General features: G+C 37.7%; 1 protein-coding gene across 1 annotated transcript in view; it reads right to left on the reverse strand.

Annotated features, from left to right (window-relative positions):
- Positions 1-1,028: 1,028 nt before the first annotated feature.
- LOC148673630 (MOB kinase activator 3B) overlaps positions 1,029-18,311 on the reverse strand; it is a 50,541-nt gene continuing 33,258 nt past the window's right edge. Inside the window, exons 3-4 of the mRNA XM_088630318.1 lie at positions 12,577-12,779; positions 1,029-3,686 (exon numbers count right to left, since the gene is read on the reverse strand). Of these exons, the coding sequence (XP_088486444.1) occupies positions 3,657-3,686; positions 12,577-12,779 (233 nt within the window). The 3' untranslated portion in view covers positions 1,029-3,656. The remainder of the gene's footprint in view (positions 3,687-12,576; positions 12,780-18,311) is intronic.

The raw sequence follows: 18,311 nt of genomic DNA on the forward strand, positions 1-18,311 counted from the left end.
CAGATTCATCTGACTACAAAAAGACAAGTCTGTGGAATTAAACACAACTACCTGTAACACAAACTAAAAAAATCTAACAGTCTATTAACTTTTTCTAATAAAGGCGGGTTTGCACAATGCCTTTGCACAACATCATTCATTCCCACTCTCGGAGGCTGAGATGCAGCAGCGTGCAGGACATGGCTATTGTCAAGAGTTTTCTAGTTTGCGTAACTCATTTGATGATTGTAGGCTTTCTTGCTAAAGTATGTGAATGATGAGTGGGATGATGGATGGATTTACGTGGATGTAAATAAAATTTAGACAAAACACAGCTTTAAAGAGAAATTTTGTGAACTAATGACTTCACTGAATAGCACTTTATTTCAGTTTTTCTCATCTTTCTTGCAATCATTATGCATAAATGTGAAATGCAAGTTTGTTTCGCTTGTTGATCGGCATGATTTCTCCGGTTTTACTATGGGTAAAAGAAATTAGAGGGCTACATTCCAGAATATAGTATATGAGTGAATGGGATGTGATCATTAGATTTGCACTATAGGCATAGAATTATGCTCATAGAATCTCCTCTAATAATGGCAGTGCAAGTGACAGCAGGTCAGTATACAGGCATTGTATACTAAATTTAGATGTTGAACAAATTCTAATTAACTGCTGGTGAGAAAGCAGAACAATCACCATGTACAGACATTTGAACTTTCATTCCATGACCAGTATACAACTGACAGAACCATCTTCAAACAGTAACAAAAAGCATTTAGTTTGATTTAATTCCATTTAGTTCAATCAACTTCCAAAACAAAAATGTGATATTGCAGAGTAATCGCTAACATCCATATTGCATGCTCTTGTCGTTGACCATAAATATCAGTCAAAGAGTGCATTAAATAATGAGAAATATTTGGCCCTGTTGAAGTTAACAGTGATTACAAAGCAACGGTCTGGTGTGCTTTTATGAGATGGAAAAATTGTTAAGAATGCGGTCAAAATCAACAGTGTGTACTGAAAAACTTCACGACAATCCAAGACAAGGTGACAAGTCTTTATGAAGACTCACAGGCAAAAAACAGTGAAACAGAGAGATGTCATAGGTGGTTTGGCCATACCATGGTTAAAGGCTCACACACATTTGCATATTATGTCAGTGAGTGGTGAAGCAGCTGAGTAGAAAGGTTTAATATACTGTCTGAGTTAATCAAGGAGGGTGTGTATTGGCCAACACACGTTTAATGTGGATGTACTATTAAGTAACTTATTTTGCAAAAGAATGCCTGAATATATAGTACAGACCTTGCAAAAGAAAAAAAGGCAATGCCAGGTTTTAAGGAAGGCTAAAGATCCTCTTACTCTGTTACTGTTAGTAGATAGAGAAGTTATAACTTCTGCTTGTGCGCTGTGCCAGTACGTCCTTATGCCTTTATTTGTAAGTCCTCTCTACCTGTGACATGGAAATCCAGCCCAAAGGCCTGGGTTACCATTTCCATTTTCGAGGACTGGTTCTGGCACCACCTGGTCTCTCAGTTGAAGGTGTATTGCCAAGCAAGAGGCATGCCCTTCAAAATCCTGCTTGGTGCTTGACCATGCTCCTGATCAACACCTGTATAATTTTCACACTTACAACCAAACTGTTATAACCTATGGATAAGGGGGGAGGTAGCATTCAAAGTGTAATATTTATGCAGGACATGTGCTCAAGCTATTGCCACCACACAAGGGGAGCATCGGACAACCTTGAAGGACTACAGTATGTTGCCATAAAAACCATGGCAGCAGCCTGGGAAGAGGTCAAGGCGAAGTTTGTGAACAGTTCCAAGGGGTCTGAGGTGGCTTTGATCAACAAAGCGACCAGTGAAATCATCAGGCTGGCTTTTCACTATGAACTGAAACAGAGGTCGGAGGCTTTAAAAAGGTCCTTCGACTCACACACTGAAGAACGTGTGAACCAATACGTGACAGTGCTGGTGGTGCAGAAAGTAACAGAGGAGAGCTCTGAAGATCCAGACGTTGTCGGGGAGCTGAAATATTTTCAGACCCAAGAATTTAGAAATCAACTCCTCTTTGCCATGCCTCAAGAAGATGGACCCTCATGCTTTCAGTCTCAGCTTCTACAATGTTTGAAGTTGAGGCTGTTGTCAACATTTCTGTAGTCCATCCTCCCTCCCTCTATCTAACAAGTCAACATCGAACCAAGCTCCTTCACCCATTCTCGTGAGCAAGCCAGCTCTAGGAATTAAGGCATGTGAAGTTCAATGTTATGTCAGTTTTTAAGATGTATTTTTAACAGAACATTGTTACATAAATTACTACATGAATAAATTACTATACTGTTTATTGTTATATATTTTTTAACATTATGTTTACTGTATGTACCAGATGTACAGTACCAGACTTTTTCTATGGTACCGTACAGTACTGTTAATGTTACACAAAGGGTGCATAGAATAGGATAAGATATGATAGGAAACTTCTACCTTCAAATTCTAGAATTCAGCGTACCTACACACTAAATGTATGTGAATGCATAAGAGTAACTTTTGACTTCAGCTTTACAGAACTGAACCCCTAAATCGAGGACTGTATATTATATTGTTTCCCTCCATTGTTATAACACTTGTTTAGCCAAAAAAGATCTTCAAGTCCTCTGTCAAACTATACATCATTCATCAAAATATAGAGTATTTAATCCCTCAATTAATATCAAATCATTACAAAAATAAAATGCTACTACCTAATTTTATGCCAAACAATTTAAAATAATCTTTAAAAGGACACTGTTTTCTTGGAAATATCTTGTTTTGGAAATAATGCAATATTTTTTCCTATTGCATTCTCTGAGTAGCAGATTAAATTAAATACATTTTTTCCAAGAACATTCCATTTTTTTATTAGTAAAGCTGTAATAATGCTGCAAAAATACTTATAGAATAGAAATTATTTGTCTCTGATTTTAGTTGTATTCTAGTAACCACACATCCATCAGATTTTTTGCATTTGACTGTATAGATTCTTAACATTTTTTCAGCAATTTCGGTTTTTATAGAGTTCTAATTTGTTGCATTTTCCTGTTAATACGCAGAAAGCCTATAATGTAGTGAATGTCTGATTTTGTACAAGTTCTATGTCTTATTGTTAAACACACCACTGTAGCAGCTTCATTCCAGTTACACTATGAGAAATGGACTTCAAAATGTCAAGTAGACTGCAGTCACACGAATGACTGAACCAAAGGCAAAATGTTGACTACAGTTAAATACATTTTGAAGCAATTTGGAAATATTTTACATTATTTGTAGGTTACTGTATGGTATTACTTTTGTTTTATTTCCAGTAGGTGGTGCTGCTTTACTAATGAACGTACATGTCTAACCTCCCTCAGTGAAATGTATTCAAAGAACAGTCTCCAAGGAAAAAGGTTTGGTCAGTAGATTACAGACTGCTCTCATCTCAGGCTTACATGTCCTACAATTAGGAACTGGGCAAGCTTCCTTTGGCTCTAATGTCATCAGGCCTTACATTAACGCTGCTGCTGGTGTTTTTGTATAGTCTCCACTGCCATCTGCACAAACAGAAAGATGGAGGCTGCAATTCAGACTTTTGTGTCCATTTTGCAAGACGATGGTGTCTTGTAGGTGCATAGTTCATTCAGCAGTGTGTCCTCAGTGACACATTCTTGATGTCATTTCCTTCTGCAAAGCAAACGAGAAAAAACAGAATTAATTGATATGTAATGTTAAACATAAATTAAAATCTTCCAGGGTCAGTATAGGGAGTGACCAGGATTTCTTTATCAGACAAAGCTAAGCTAAAATAATGATATGATGTATTATTTTAAAATACACCATTAGCCATTTGTCATATCAAATCCAGAGATGGATGGGATATCCTGTTCCTGGCTGCCAGCTGGTGATTCTATATAACTGGGCAACTGTATGGTCATTGTAGTTTTCAAAACCCACCAGATGTCCCACTGTTTCTTGTGTTTCTACTTCTGTCATACAGCTCTCTCCCTACACACATTTCCCCCTTTTTGCATCTGGGTCAGTGTCAGATTAGGGGTTTAGTACAGTATTAAAAACGCTAGCTCTTCGGCTATTTCAAGAAATCATTTGTCAACGTGATTTACAACAATTCTACATTTTCTTTCCTGATTTACAAAATGAATATCACAATTATGTTTGTTTTAGACACCATAGATGCATATAAGGACTTTTGACAGAAATGTTAGACTTGAGACAAGGAAGTTCATTTGAGTTTTATTCTTTTGAAAAAATGACACCAGCAGAAGTTAAAATATTTCATGAGGGATTCTTAAATGACACTTTCTTAAAACAGGGGCTTAGAGTTACACAGAGTTCTTTGCTAATCAAGGTCACTCATTCTTCACAAGCATTTGTAAGAAATTATTTTAATTCACACTCTGGAGGAACTCCTAAACAAAAGAAAAATAGAAGTTGTGCTTTTTACAGAATTTCTTTTCAGCATAGCAGAAAGAGAGAGACTGCAGTAAACAGAGTTCTGACCTTTTAAAACATTAATAAAAGACCAAAAAGTGGCACAAGTGAAAGCCATCTGTCCAGCTAGCAACCTTCTGTCCCTGCTGTGTGTTGCTGACCAGAATCAGGTTGGTTTAATAACCCATCTGGAGTCCCAGTCCCGGAGTGTGCTTCTCTACAGATTTACTCATGCCACCCATTCCTTGACAGAAGGACATTTCTTTAGTTCCTCTAAGTGATCCTCCACAGCGTTCTGATGACGGAAACCCCAAGTTCACAACCGTCTTGAGACTTGGGTTTAGCAGCTATTGATGCTGAAGAAATAAAATATCTGTTGTTTCCCTGTTTTCTTTCATTGCACACATTTACAGTATCTTCTGTTCATGTCATAACAAATGATGTTTTCACTGTATTTATTGTAAAATCAGAAAATTGTGTTCCAATAGCAAACAATAAATATTTCCTAACTGTAATAATTAAGCAAGCTATGGTTCTAATTTAGGTCAGTAATTTAAAAGAGAGCCCCTTTATCTCTTTCCAAAATGTATTTTGCAAACCTTTTAAAGATTATGTATTGGAATAGCCTATTTCCACTTGAAATTAAGTAGACCACAACACACAAGCAATGTCTGCAGTTATTTATGTTTGATATGTCTGGTAAATGTACAAGGCTGATTGATTAATTATAGGCTTAATTAGTAAAGCTGGGAGTCTAAATTGCAATTTCACCATGAGAAGTGAAAAGTCTAGGCTAAATGAATGATAAAATGCACAGGACAGATGTATTCCAAAAATATACAAATTGAAGGTCTGAAAGCTGTGGCCCATATAGTTAAATAAATCATCTGGGAAAATAAGGAGAAAGAATGTACATGACTGAGATAATAAAAATAACAGGATCCAGATAAGAAAAGAAATATGATTTGCTAGCTCAGGTAGAAAAAAGGACTAGAAAAAGGAATATTGCAATAGAGGCTAAAATGAATAATAAATGGTTCTTTCAGTACTACAACTGCACAATAACAGTAAAGGAAGCAGTAAGATCTGGGATGACAATAGGAAGTGCACTGATGATGCAAGGTAAATGGCTGACGTACTACATGAGTATTTCACTCAGCGGTTCACTAAGAAGTCAACAACATGCCCCGGGCTGTGGAAAGACTGTATTAAACAATATCAGCATAGAAAACTAGAAGAGTTCCAGCTACTAGAAATACTTCAGATTAACAAACATCCAGGGCCTAATGGTACTCTATCAATTGTACTTTACTGGACTTTAAGAACCATATGGTGCTATACGTAGGCCATTAACACAACTCTTCCAACTGTCAATCAAGACAGGCTGTAGTAGGACCCATTAACTGAAACATACAAATGTAGTGACCTTTAAAGAAAAAAACAACTAAATCAAATAAATACAGACCAATCCATCTGACTTCTGCTAGATGTTAAATTCTAGAAACAATAATTAGAACAAGCAGTAACAATAACAGACACATACAAAGCATAATATATGGTAAATGTTTGGAAGGATTTTGATAAGTTCCTGATAAAATAATAATTCCTAAATTATAGCCATTAGGCATTCTGTGAAATGCGTGAGTGTCAAGTATTCATACAGCAGTCCTAAAAGTAACTGATGAAGGCAATCCTAAGGATTCTTTCAGAATCGAAACATGAACCAGAAGGCACCACTGCAAACTACACAGAAATGCATTTAAAACTGAAAACACAAAGGGTTGTAGGAGTATGGAACAAGCTACCGGCCATGCTGTTGAAGCCGATACCCTGGCTTCCCCAAAGAAATGGCTGGATGGGATTCTTGGATTAGCTAGTAATTACTGTAAGTAATTAACTACCAACCATGGTAGGCAGGCTGAATGACCTACTTTCGTTGGCCGCTGGTCATACAGTATGTTCATAATGTTCTGATGTTCCACCTTAGAGCTGGAAGTCAACGAACCTTTTAGAAATGCCAGAGGACACCATTTGCAAAAATTAAGCAAGTCAAGCTTAACGGATTTTAACATAGTGTTATCAACAGTCTGCTAATGAGGTGAAATGCAGCTCACTGAAACTACTCTATGTAAGTCAGGAATTATGATCAATTTGTGAACTGACCATTTTACAGGCAGGTAATGTGTACTTGGTATAGTGGGTAGGACACTGGCAGGCTGTGGGTTCCAAACACAGCTAGGACACTACTATTGTCCTTTTAGCAACGTACTGCACTGCGTTAGCAAAATGTGTATAAAAGTAGCTTTGTATAAAAACATTAGCCAAACACGTTAAAATAGATTTTTAAAATTGATGAAAGAGCATTTGAGGCTAAATGGAATCTGGGATACCATCCGACTCTTATTTATATTCACACACAAGCACTTAGCTGTTTGTTTAATTAGCGCTCAGCCCAGTTTTGCAATTACAAGCAAGGAGGCTGTTCTTCATGGCTGCCTTATTATCAATGGGCAATTCCAGTTGTCAACACTGATTATACAGAAATTAAGTCTGTTCATCCAGAACATTTCCACTAATTCTACAAACAAAATCTGTGGTCATGCCAAATCAAATGAAGTGTCCAATAACTTCATGATCTCGGGCCCACATGCCTTTTCATTTTCCTTTTCTGTTATGCAGTTACATTTGGAAAGGTCCATAGTACTAAAGTAAATGCTTTAGATGGTATGTACATATATATTGTAGAACGTACTGTATAGTAATCCATTTTACAATATTTGAATGTCATTAACCAATTTTAACAGGAAGAAGGATGATCAAAGGCTCTCCGCAGTTTTGTTCTTCACTGCTACATCAATTTGTTCTTCTAAATATATGGATCATTAAAGCTTTCTGATGTAGCTTCTGTTACTACATTACATTAAGTAACCAGCTAATTTTATTAGCTTGGCTATTAGCAGCTAATGGATCTCATCAAACAACGTCTGGGTAGCTTGTTTCAAATATCCATCACCTTTTGTGTAAAAAGGAAGGTCCAATTCTGAGTCTCTTTATCTCCTTGTGTTCCTTATCACCTTTTGTGAACTTTGAATGCTTGTCTCGTACCCCAACTGAAGTTTGAATGAAAATAAAAAATGCCATCATATCTTAGAAATGATTACACTTCTATGGACACACAGTTTAAGCAACATCAACACTATTTATTCACTCTTACAGGGCTGGAAAAGCAATAAAAGAAGTGCTTTCTTCAGCATGGTTAGAAGACACTGTACTGTAAAAAAGGTGCCGTCCTTCGGATGACACGTAAAACCGAGGGCCTATCTCTCTGTTGTTCATTAAAAATCCCAGGGTGTAACCCCGGCGTCCTGGCCAAATTTCCCATTGGCCCTTACCAATCATGGCCTCCTAATAATCCCCATCTGTGAATTGGCTTCATCTCTCTGTTCTCCTCCCCACTGATAGCTGATGTGTGGTGAGTGTACTGGTACACTATGGCTGCTGTCACATCATCCAGGTGGGGCTGCACACTGGTGGTGGTGGAGAGGAGTCCCCATTACCTGTAAAGCACTTTGAGTGGAGTGTCCAGAAAAGTGCTATATAAGTGTAAGCAATTATTATTGTTATTATATATTCCTTGTGCTGTGCAGATGAACGATTGGACCCACACTAAAAAACATATTTAAATAGTCAAACTTTCAAATGTTGTTGAATCTGGAATGCAAGGGGTTTAATACTGAACAATAATTATTAAGGTACACCTCATGTGTATTCATACACTGTATAGATTTTTGTGTCGTCCTGTGCAGAGTAAGTACTGAATTCACCCAAAGAGCAAAACAAAAGGAAAAAACCTCATTTTGTCACTTAGTATAATTCTGCCCAGTTTGTAACCTATTAACATGACCTCATGTTTCTGTTATGAGAACTGTTTAACTTATTACTGCCTGATCACATTTTATAATACAGTTTTACCTCCAGCTTATACTGCAATGCCCAATGTCATCCCTCCTTTACTGTAATCAATGACTACTTTCTAACTACACATTGTTTACTGCTCTTCATTGTACTACACACCTGAAGAAGGCTCCACGGCCGAAACGTTGTGTTCTCTTTCTTCTTTTTGTCAGCATGGAATAAACCTATTACTTGTAATTTATTACTGTGTATTTTGGCTAATATTTTGGATAAGGGCAACTGCTAAGCAATTACCATTATTAATGATCTAATAATTAGAATTATTCTCAGCCACTTTCAAAGCTTATTTAAATTCTACTTTCCAAATACTGTACATGAACGCTATTTTTAAAGGCTATCAAATTTAGGAATTTATTGTAGTTCTTTGCCCTGGAGATCAGGCTCATGAAGTTATGGCTTTGCTTCTAACAGAAGCTTTCTTTTTTCATTGTCACAGTATGTTCTCCTATAAAGCATGTGCATTTCAAATGATTTTTATTGACTGTAAAGCGGCTGCCAAGACACAATAAGTGTCTTGTCACGCAATACCTTTTATACTACAAGTAATTAAAACAAGAAATGCAGCTAATATCAAAGAACAAACTACCAAACAAAAAGACCTTGAATAAAATCTGTTATTACCTTGCCTGTTTTCCTGTTTTGCATTGCAAAGAAACTGGTTTCCACTGTTCATTCTATCTGTGTTTGGTTTCAAAGGTGATTTAGTGAACAGTAATAAAAACACCATATGCACATTTCACAAAGGGTTTAGCATAGATTTGTTTAGTGCACAGAGACATAATTGTTCAGTCACTTTAATTTCAAATCAAATATAAAAATGAACATAAAGCTACAAAACAGGCCATTTGGATCGACCCATCTGGATCTTTTGAGTCCTGGTTACCAATTCATCAGCGAATCACAGCCAGTCATTTCTGGGATCGGCTTTCTCAACTTGGCTGGGGTATCTTGTGCCATACTCTCATCACCCTTTACCTTCTTAAAAATAAAATATTCCGGCTTCCATTTAGGTTCTCGTTTACTCAATATACAGAATCCAGCATCAATAACAGTTTGAATTGAATAACTGAGTAACTGAGTTCTGGAAGTTTGGAATCTGGTTAAAAAAACATATGGTTGATCTGATCAAACATGGGTCTTTTTGCTCCATTTCTAGAAGCTGATTTAAGCTTGCGTATCAGTTTACGAATACTGTCGCCCGGCCATCATCAGAAGGGCATTTAATCCCAGTAAGGCCTGCAGCAACTGGACAGAACCCAGGGAATTACACCTGCGTAGCGCAAAACACCCGTTATCTTAGCCAGAATGTATTTGTAAGGCACTGGGAGTCCAATTTCTTACCCAGAGAAAACTATGCGGACATTTGTGGGAATATTCATACTCCACACAGAATATGCCCCAGGCTAGGATCAAATACTGGACCCAAAAGTTGAGAGGCAGCAGTGCCAGCAGAAATGTAACCATATTTCCCGATTGCGTTTCCTTCCACAGAAATGTTTATTCTACATTTCCGGATGTAGATGATAAAGAGAAACGAAGCAGTGGGTATCGTGTTATTATTTGCTCTGTAGATTCTTGAGGCTCATTTTGGATTGCACAAGTCGGTCTGCGATTGATTTTCACATACTGAAAACAAATAACTTACAAACAGCAGAGAAAATCAGGCACAAATGACAAATCTCAACCTGTTTCACAGCACGTCAGCTAATAATCCAAGTTGTTTCCAAGCAACAGCTCATAACTGAGTAACAACGTTTATTTAACTGCACTTAATACTGTGAAGTACAGAACAATTTAGATGATTTTGCTTTTGAAGTTCTTTTATTATCAACCATACTGGGCCAAAATCTATGCTTTCTGAATGTGATCCTAATTTGTTTTCTCTGTACTATTTCTCCCTCATATTTAACAACATTAGAAAGATAGGTTGCAAACAACATGAGGCCTCTTGGCTCATCTAGCAGATTATATCTGCTGCTTTTCATAAATTTTCATCCTGCTGTGAATTCTGTTTGGTTTCCTATTCACAAGACAGCCTCAAAGGAAATTCCTTCTCCAGGAAAAAATATTGAACTGTAACATTATTACTAGTTTCCTACGTTTGTGCATTTTGCAAAAATGACCAGGAAAATAAAAGCAGAAAAGGCACAAAGGTTCTGCCTACTAAAATGACCAAGAACACAAGCACATTAACTACTGCACACTGTACCTGAAGTCTAGTCATAGTGTTACATGAGCTCATTACCTGATTAGGTTTTTAATGCATTTTAATGGGATCAGGACACATGCTATAGAACCGCTGTCTGAGTTTTTCAAGGCTGTTTAAAGATAAAGGAGTAGATTACATCATCAACTGTATATCTTTATGTAATGCCATTGTGTAATTTACTCATTCATTTTATGTGCAGCACACTGTTTAGAGTTTTCTTTGATACATTTGCTCCCTGTTAATTATTAAAGCTGTTTGAGCAGACAGGGTGATAAATTGGTACCACACCCAGGCCTGAAACAAAATGTAAAAACATCATTAATTTAATGTACAGAACTGATAAAAATGTAATCTGACCCAAAAATTCAACAACAGCCCAACATAAATATACTGCACAGGGGAAAGGCGAAAATACAAATGAATAACGATATGAATAGCACTCCTAACCAAAATGAGCAAAATCCATCCTCTCTTATGCCAAAATGCTGCCTATCCAGACTTGATTCCCATGATATTTTTAAATAAATTAATAACAACGCAACATAAATATGGCATTCCCCATTCATCCTTAATTTTAATCTAGAAAACACATGGTTCTTTCTCCTAAGCATTTCTCCAAAAAGAATGAACAGCAGCTGAATGCTCGAGTTCAGAATAATTCATCAATTGATTCATGTAATGTTGCTACTAATACTTTGCTGACGAGGGCTCTGGTATTTTCCCAGCAGGATCATGGGAATTCCTTATGATACCGCAGATAAAGCAGCAATTGTTTCCCTCAGAGTTTTTCTGATTTTGTTTTTCCACAGCCAATGGTGCCTGTAATATCTGTTACAGATTTCATTAACATGGTGAACGTGGGACTGAAGGATTTGTGTAAGGGCTCCTGGGCTTCCTCTGCAAGGCAGTTTTTTAATCCCGAGAACATCACTTACATTGAACTACACCAGTAGTGACACAGAAGAAATCTGCATGTTCAAATAGCTGGCACAATGTAACTTTGCAAAACAGTCGTGTCATCTCAAAATTGACACGAGTCAATTGTTGTTGTTTTGGGGAAAAAGTCAAAATGTGGAGAATGAATTGATGAAGACTGTTTATGTTTTAAGAGGCTTTGTCTCTGTCTCTTGATAAAATGCTTTAAATTGTGTGGCAATGATATCCAAATATATCTCTAGCTTCTTATATACAGTATATATATATAATTCCATACAATCTGTTATCCAATGGCAGCTACAGAATGGTATTTTGATGGAGGCAATTGGGAAGTGTTACACTGAAGCCATTAAACTAGTGATTTAAGTTAGGCAGATTTGAACAATCATTACCAATGACAACAGGATTGAGTTAAAGACCATTGAATAAAACAGCTGTTGGGATTTGACTTCTATGAGTCTATCAAGTCTCTGAATAAGTTAAGCAACTTTATCCTGAGCTTGTAACATACTTTCAGACATGATATACAGCCCCACTAAGAGATGCACATACTGTATAAGGAACATGCCAGGAAGCAAAACTGAGCCCTCTCATATGTTAGGACATCATGAGATGTGAGAGGAAATACTGCAGAAAAAATACTTTTCTCTTCTGCAACAATGAATAATGACATGTCTAAACAGCTCCATGCTTACAAAAATAGATGCTGTGGCCTTATTTAATTGCAGATTCGAATTTAAGGCCGTGGGTGGGCCGGTGTTATCACACACCTGTCTTCACGTGATCAATCGTATACAGTAAATGTCTCAGTGAAAAAACAGCAACGATAACGGTCTTTCATTAGTATGCTTTTCTATGTTTTTAGGTAAACAGACAAAGTACATATTAAGGATGGAAATGAGAGAATCATTTTTTACAATGGCAGCATGACAGACTTAGATGACTAACAGGTAAATGACTCCGGGATAAAGAACGCGACTGGTCCGCTCCTCCACGCACACTCACCAAGGGCTCCAGCTCCTTGCGGTCTATGAGGTGAAGCTCAGTCACAAAGTAGTAAAAGTGCTTGTAGCAGGTGTTGACGTGGGCCTCCGCGCCCATGACGATGATCCGGTCGAAGTGGTGGATGTAGACGTGCACGAACACCCTGAAGAGCCGGCACAGGATCTTCTTGCAGATCTGGATGAAGTTCTTGGGAAAAGGGATGCCTGGGAAGACAAGCAAACACCAGCTGTCAAACAACACAAACAACATGGCCTCACCCAGCCCCCTGCCACGTGGATCTCCGGCTGTGCTCCAGTTGGAAAACCACCGATCCGCCTGAGCACGGCTGATGAACACACTCGCAACGATATGTTTATGTCCTTACATGCTCGATAACTGGTGCCGATCAACGGTGCAACTTCATGATGTGCTGAGTAATTTGAGACGTTTGATATGACAGAAAAACAACTCAAGCTGTCAAAGAGCAGAGCAGGGCTGCTCTGGGTTCTTCTCTCAAAGGCCCCTGGTAAATAGTTCTTGCAAAGAACAGTGAGACAGTTATTGCAAAAGATTAAATTCTCTGTTGATTTAGAGTCGTGCACAAATTATTAAAAAGACTGCCTGGATGATATGCAACATTCTACTTCCTGTTATTTCTCAAGTTGATAAAAATCAAATGTCGGATACATGTTGCTGTTACTAGGGCTGAGAGTACACAATGAACAAGTTTTCCTTGCCTGTACTACCCGAGAGCTATTTTTTTAACAGGATGAAATTCTCTAAACCCTTTTAAAAAGATTAAATTATTAAATTATTAATAAAACACTTTTCTTTAAGTAAATCTTGTTTAAGACAGTTACTATATCAATGTACCTACTCATGTTAGCACCGAGCTTGGAAAATGCGCTGAGCTATGCAGATCGTAATAGTAACATGAGTGATCTTTTAAAATTAAGTTTCATTTTTAAATCCTGTAGATGTTAGCTGTTTCGGTAACAAACTCCAAAATGCATGTCTCAGTCTCAAGGTTATGTCTCAGTGAATGAACTCAATGGAGTCAATCAGGGAGCATTTCAATGTCACTATCCAACATTCAGCTGTCTGTAAAAACACTTATTAAACAAAAACATTAAGGGAGAAATCTGGTACTTTCGTTGTCTGAGAAGGAATGCATCAAAATGCTCATCAGAATTGCATAACAACATATTAGGAAACCTATGGAAATATGGGAGCACTGTCAGCCTGTTTTGTAATATTTTAAATCATATAATCTTTCTCAGTTCATGAATAAAGTGCTTCAGAACTAACAGCAAAGTCATAGACTTCTACAGAGCCAATAAACCTTTGAATAGATGAAAATAATTTGATGAAATGACTGTTATTGTCTTTGAGTGGCTGTGTGGTCTCCAGTAGGTGGGGGGTGGTGTTGAACTAAAAAGGATTGTTTCCTTACAAAAGCACTTTGTTACTGAAATGGACTATGAAAATGCACTCTATGCCAGATAAAATGTAGGAAATGTCCATCTTGATAAGTAAGTAAATCTCACATTATACAAATGTTGTTAAATCAAAGCAAAAACCATTCAAAAAATCAAAAGGATTTTTAATTTTTTTTTACAAGTATGTCTATGCTAATTTATCAGTGTTATTATTGTCATCAATTAATTCAAATTGTTCATGTTGCTATGTGTACGGAATATGGTATTTTTCATATATTACAGCATTACTTAAAAGGTTTGATTAGATCATGGAATCTACCGTCCCTTTTTATGTAAAGAATGCAACATATCTAACACAAAATACGTAAGAGTTAACTGTTCTTTTTTTCCTTTAGAGTGTATATTTTAATGAGAAACATTACTGTTAACAAGGCAGTAGAGGCAATTAATTTGTGTACATTCTCCAGTGGCCACCAGGGGGCAGCTGTAGGCACTGGACTACTTGACGATGAAGCAGCCTCCCTTCAGAGTAACCCAGCAACAGGGACCATTAACAACTACTAGGTTGCAAGGCAATGCAAAGAAAGGGACACCCTACCCTGCTGGTTAAGCTTGGTGGATGAAGTTCCTGTCTTGGACACCAGAAATGCTGACAGCTTGAAGACTGTCCCTTAATCCCAAAGGAAAAGCAGACCACAGTGTGCTGTGTGGCAGTCTTTTTATGCCCTGAGAGTTTCCTGGCCTGCTGACACACTGCTATTTCCACTTAGTTCATAGAGCAGAAACTGTGCCTGGTATCTCTAAAATCCCCATCAGTAACTAATCTGTTGGACTACTTAAACCTGACAATCTGAGTATTTCATGTATGCTGAAGATGCTCATGGTTTGCATTAACTTTCCCAAGAAGTACATTCTTAAGGCTTTAGTAAAACACCACATGAGTCAAAGAACATTTTGTAACAGAAACTCTTTTGTAGCAATCATTCTTGTAATTGAACTGACAAGAATAATAAGAGTGGTCACAAATTCTTTCTTGCATCATTCTTCACTAAAAAGATGTGCATTATTTTAGCATTTCTAAGCATAGACAAATCTGAACCTATACGTCTGGTAAATTACTTTTTTCATTTGGATACTTTTAAATTTAATATGCATGTATAATTATTATAATTATTACCAGTTTACAATATGATCTTGGTATAACAATACAGTTCTGCCATACAAAGCAAACAATTCTGCATGAAGCAAAAATGATTAAATATTCCAATATAATTGTCAAAATCCAGAATAACTGTATCTTCTGGATTTGGTTACAAATGAGTCCTTAATTGCAGTCTAACTGATTTCGGTTTTCTTTCTGATGAGTATATTTAAATTTGCTCTCAGCTCTGTTTGAATAGGATCTGCAATTGGTATCAATCCTGTACTAATTTCTGTGTTTCAGAAATCCTCTCATTCCAGTGCGTTAGCTGAAATGTAAGTGGACATCTGCAAAAGGAAACGTAATGAAAAATAATTATCATTGTGGGAGTTTATGGTACATCGTCATTCCTTTCTGTGTCATTTCGTTTCGCATTGATTATATAGTGAGTGCTGCTTAGAAAGAAAAAATAATAATTGCTTACACTTATATAGTGCTTTTCTGGACCCTCCACTCAAAGCGCTTTACAGGTAATGGGGACTCCCCTCCACCACCACCAATGTGCAGCCCCACCTGGATGATGCGACAGCAGCCATAGTGCGCCAGAACACTCACCACACATCAGCTATCAGTGGGGAGGAGAACAGAGAGATGAAGCCAATTCAAGATGGGGATTATTAGGAGGCCATGATCGGTAAGGGCCAATGGGAAATTAGGCCAGTACACCAGGGTTACACCCCTACTCTTTTCGAGAAACGCCCTGGGATTTTTAATGACCACAGAGTCAGGCCCTCGGTTTTACGTCGCATCCGAAGGACGGCGCCGGTTTACAGTATAGTGTCCTCGTCACTATACTGGGGCATTAGGACCCACATGGACCGCAGGGTGAGCGCCTCCTGCTGGCCCCACTAACACCTCTTCCAGCAGCAACCTGGGGCAGCTATCTCTTCAACTGAGACAGCAATGCGTGTTCTGCATGCTGAAATTGTTGACAACAATATTCCTGAAGTGAAGTGTTTCTGAAAACAGGAAAAGGTCAGCAAAAGTCTAAACAAGCAAGTACTGGTGATCAAGAGAACAACCAGGAGACAACAGGTGCCCTTAATCTCATGGGTTGGGAGCTACTGCATATATAACATTTATTAATATAGGATGGCAGAAAGTAAGTAATTTGAGGAACTACCAAATTAGTTTATCTAAAACTGAAGCTATTTAAAAAATATTGAAAGTGAAGGCCATTTTCATTAGGAGTTGAAATGCAGTCAATAATTCATCTACAGGTGTTTGTGTCCCGGTAACAGAAAGCGATAACTCTGAGTAACAGGTTACATTTTCACCATTCTGTTGCATTGTCTTTCAGTGTGTGTAGTTAAGGTGGCTGTGGGCATTTTGCAATCTTAAACCTAAAAAGCAATACCAATGGAAAAAAAAAATGTTGTCGAACAGTTTGAACCTGACTACATTTAAATGCGTTGTTCAGAGTTTTGTCAGGGGACCACACAAGAACAAATATGCCACATTCATTAAAATGTATACCTACTGTGCAAAGATACAGCATTAAATTGATAAATCATAACCACAATAATCCGTGGAAAAGTACCAACAGTTACTAACATTACCTGTTAAATACAAAAATCCTAATGAAGAGCCAAATGTAGGAACCATGAATAAAAGAAAACTTCTCATCAATCCATTTACCTACATATTTAAAAATTTCTCTTAGTGCAATGTAACAATGCTCCAAGGTCTCCCAGTCTTTCTACAGTACGAGCATTTCAGAAATATAACAAACCACCTTACAGCAGGCTCTGAAGGCTCTGCCCTTCTGTCCTGCCTGTATTGTGACCTGCTGTATACAAAATGATACCATCAACATGCAAATATGTGCAAACATTACCCAGAACAGATTCTGTCTCACTTATGTAAGGGAAGGAATGTAGTATAATGACATGTTAATCCCACGGGATTTCCAAACGGGGGGAAAAAGCTATGGGTTAAGAGCTTTATTTGTTTCAGTTCTTTTAGGATGTGGAAGTCGTTTCATTGGCGTTGTATCAATTTATGTCATTCCACTCAGCCTTGAAAGATGCTGTCTTTGATTTTTTGCAGGGCTCAGGACTTCAAGTATGGAGCCTGGTGATTTTGCACTAGGATTCCCCTCTGTGTGAATTCCAGGTTTTTAGAGGGGTCAAAGGTTGTGTCCCAGTGTGCCATAGAATATTCTCAATCAGAGGCCATTACTGCTGCAGATTCCATGAAATTACAAAACAAATACACATAACGGATTCCTTTGCAAATAAGTATGATGGGAAATTCATAACTGAAACAGCAGATCCTGAGTCCTAGTCCCAAGTCTAGCTTCACAAATATAACAACAAAAGTTACAAATGAGAAGAAGCTGGTCGTCCCACCCAGCCTGATTACGAGTCAGTTAAAAGTAGTTCTGTTAAAAGGTTAAAGTGTGAACAGGATCACCCACCAGTCTTCAAAAATAGACCTGACTTCTTCTGACAAGTAAACAACCATGGAGGACTCGTGTGGTCAAAGAGCTGACGCACATACAGTCAACTCAAGAATAATCGGCACCCTTCGTGAAATTGAGCAAAAATGAATGTATAAAATAAACAACACATACAGGGAGTCATATTTTGGGCAAACATACGAGGATGCGGTATACTTTTATTTTAACACAATTTTTCAAACACAACACATTTTAGCGAGTAGTACCATTTTTTTCTGCAAAACAAAGTTTCAAAATTATCGGCACCCCTACAATTAATATTTGGTGAAGCCTCCCCTGGAGAGGATAACAGCACTGAGCCTCTTCCTGTTAAGTGTGACTAGGTTGGAGCACACTTTTGGAGGGATCTGGGACCACTCCTCCATGCAGAACATTTCAAGATCCTCGATAGTCTTAGGTTTGCGCTTGTGGACTGTTGTCTTCAACTCAGACCACAGGTTTTCAATAGGATGGCCATGGCAAAACATTGATTTTGTCTTCCCCAGCCATTTCAGTGTTGATTTTCCTTGTATGCTTTTCCTTGTATGGTGTGCACGGCCAAAAAGTTCATCGGATCACATCGCACAATTCCAACTGTAGAATTGTAGTTCCGACAACGCTTGGCAAAGTTCAGGCGCTCAGCAAGGACTTCTTTCGCGCAACCCTTCCAAAGAGC

The sequence above is a fragment of the Lepisosteus platostomus genome, chromosome 4 (genome assembly GCF_059453375.1).
Source record: "Lepisosteus platostomus isolate fLepPlt1 chromosome 4, fLepPlt1.hap1, whole genome shotgun sequence".
NCBI classification, from domain to species: Eukaryota; Metazoa; Chordata; class Actinopteri; order Semionotiformes; family Lepisosteidae; genus Lepisosteus; species Lepisosteus platostomus.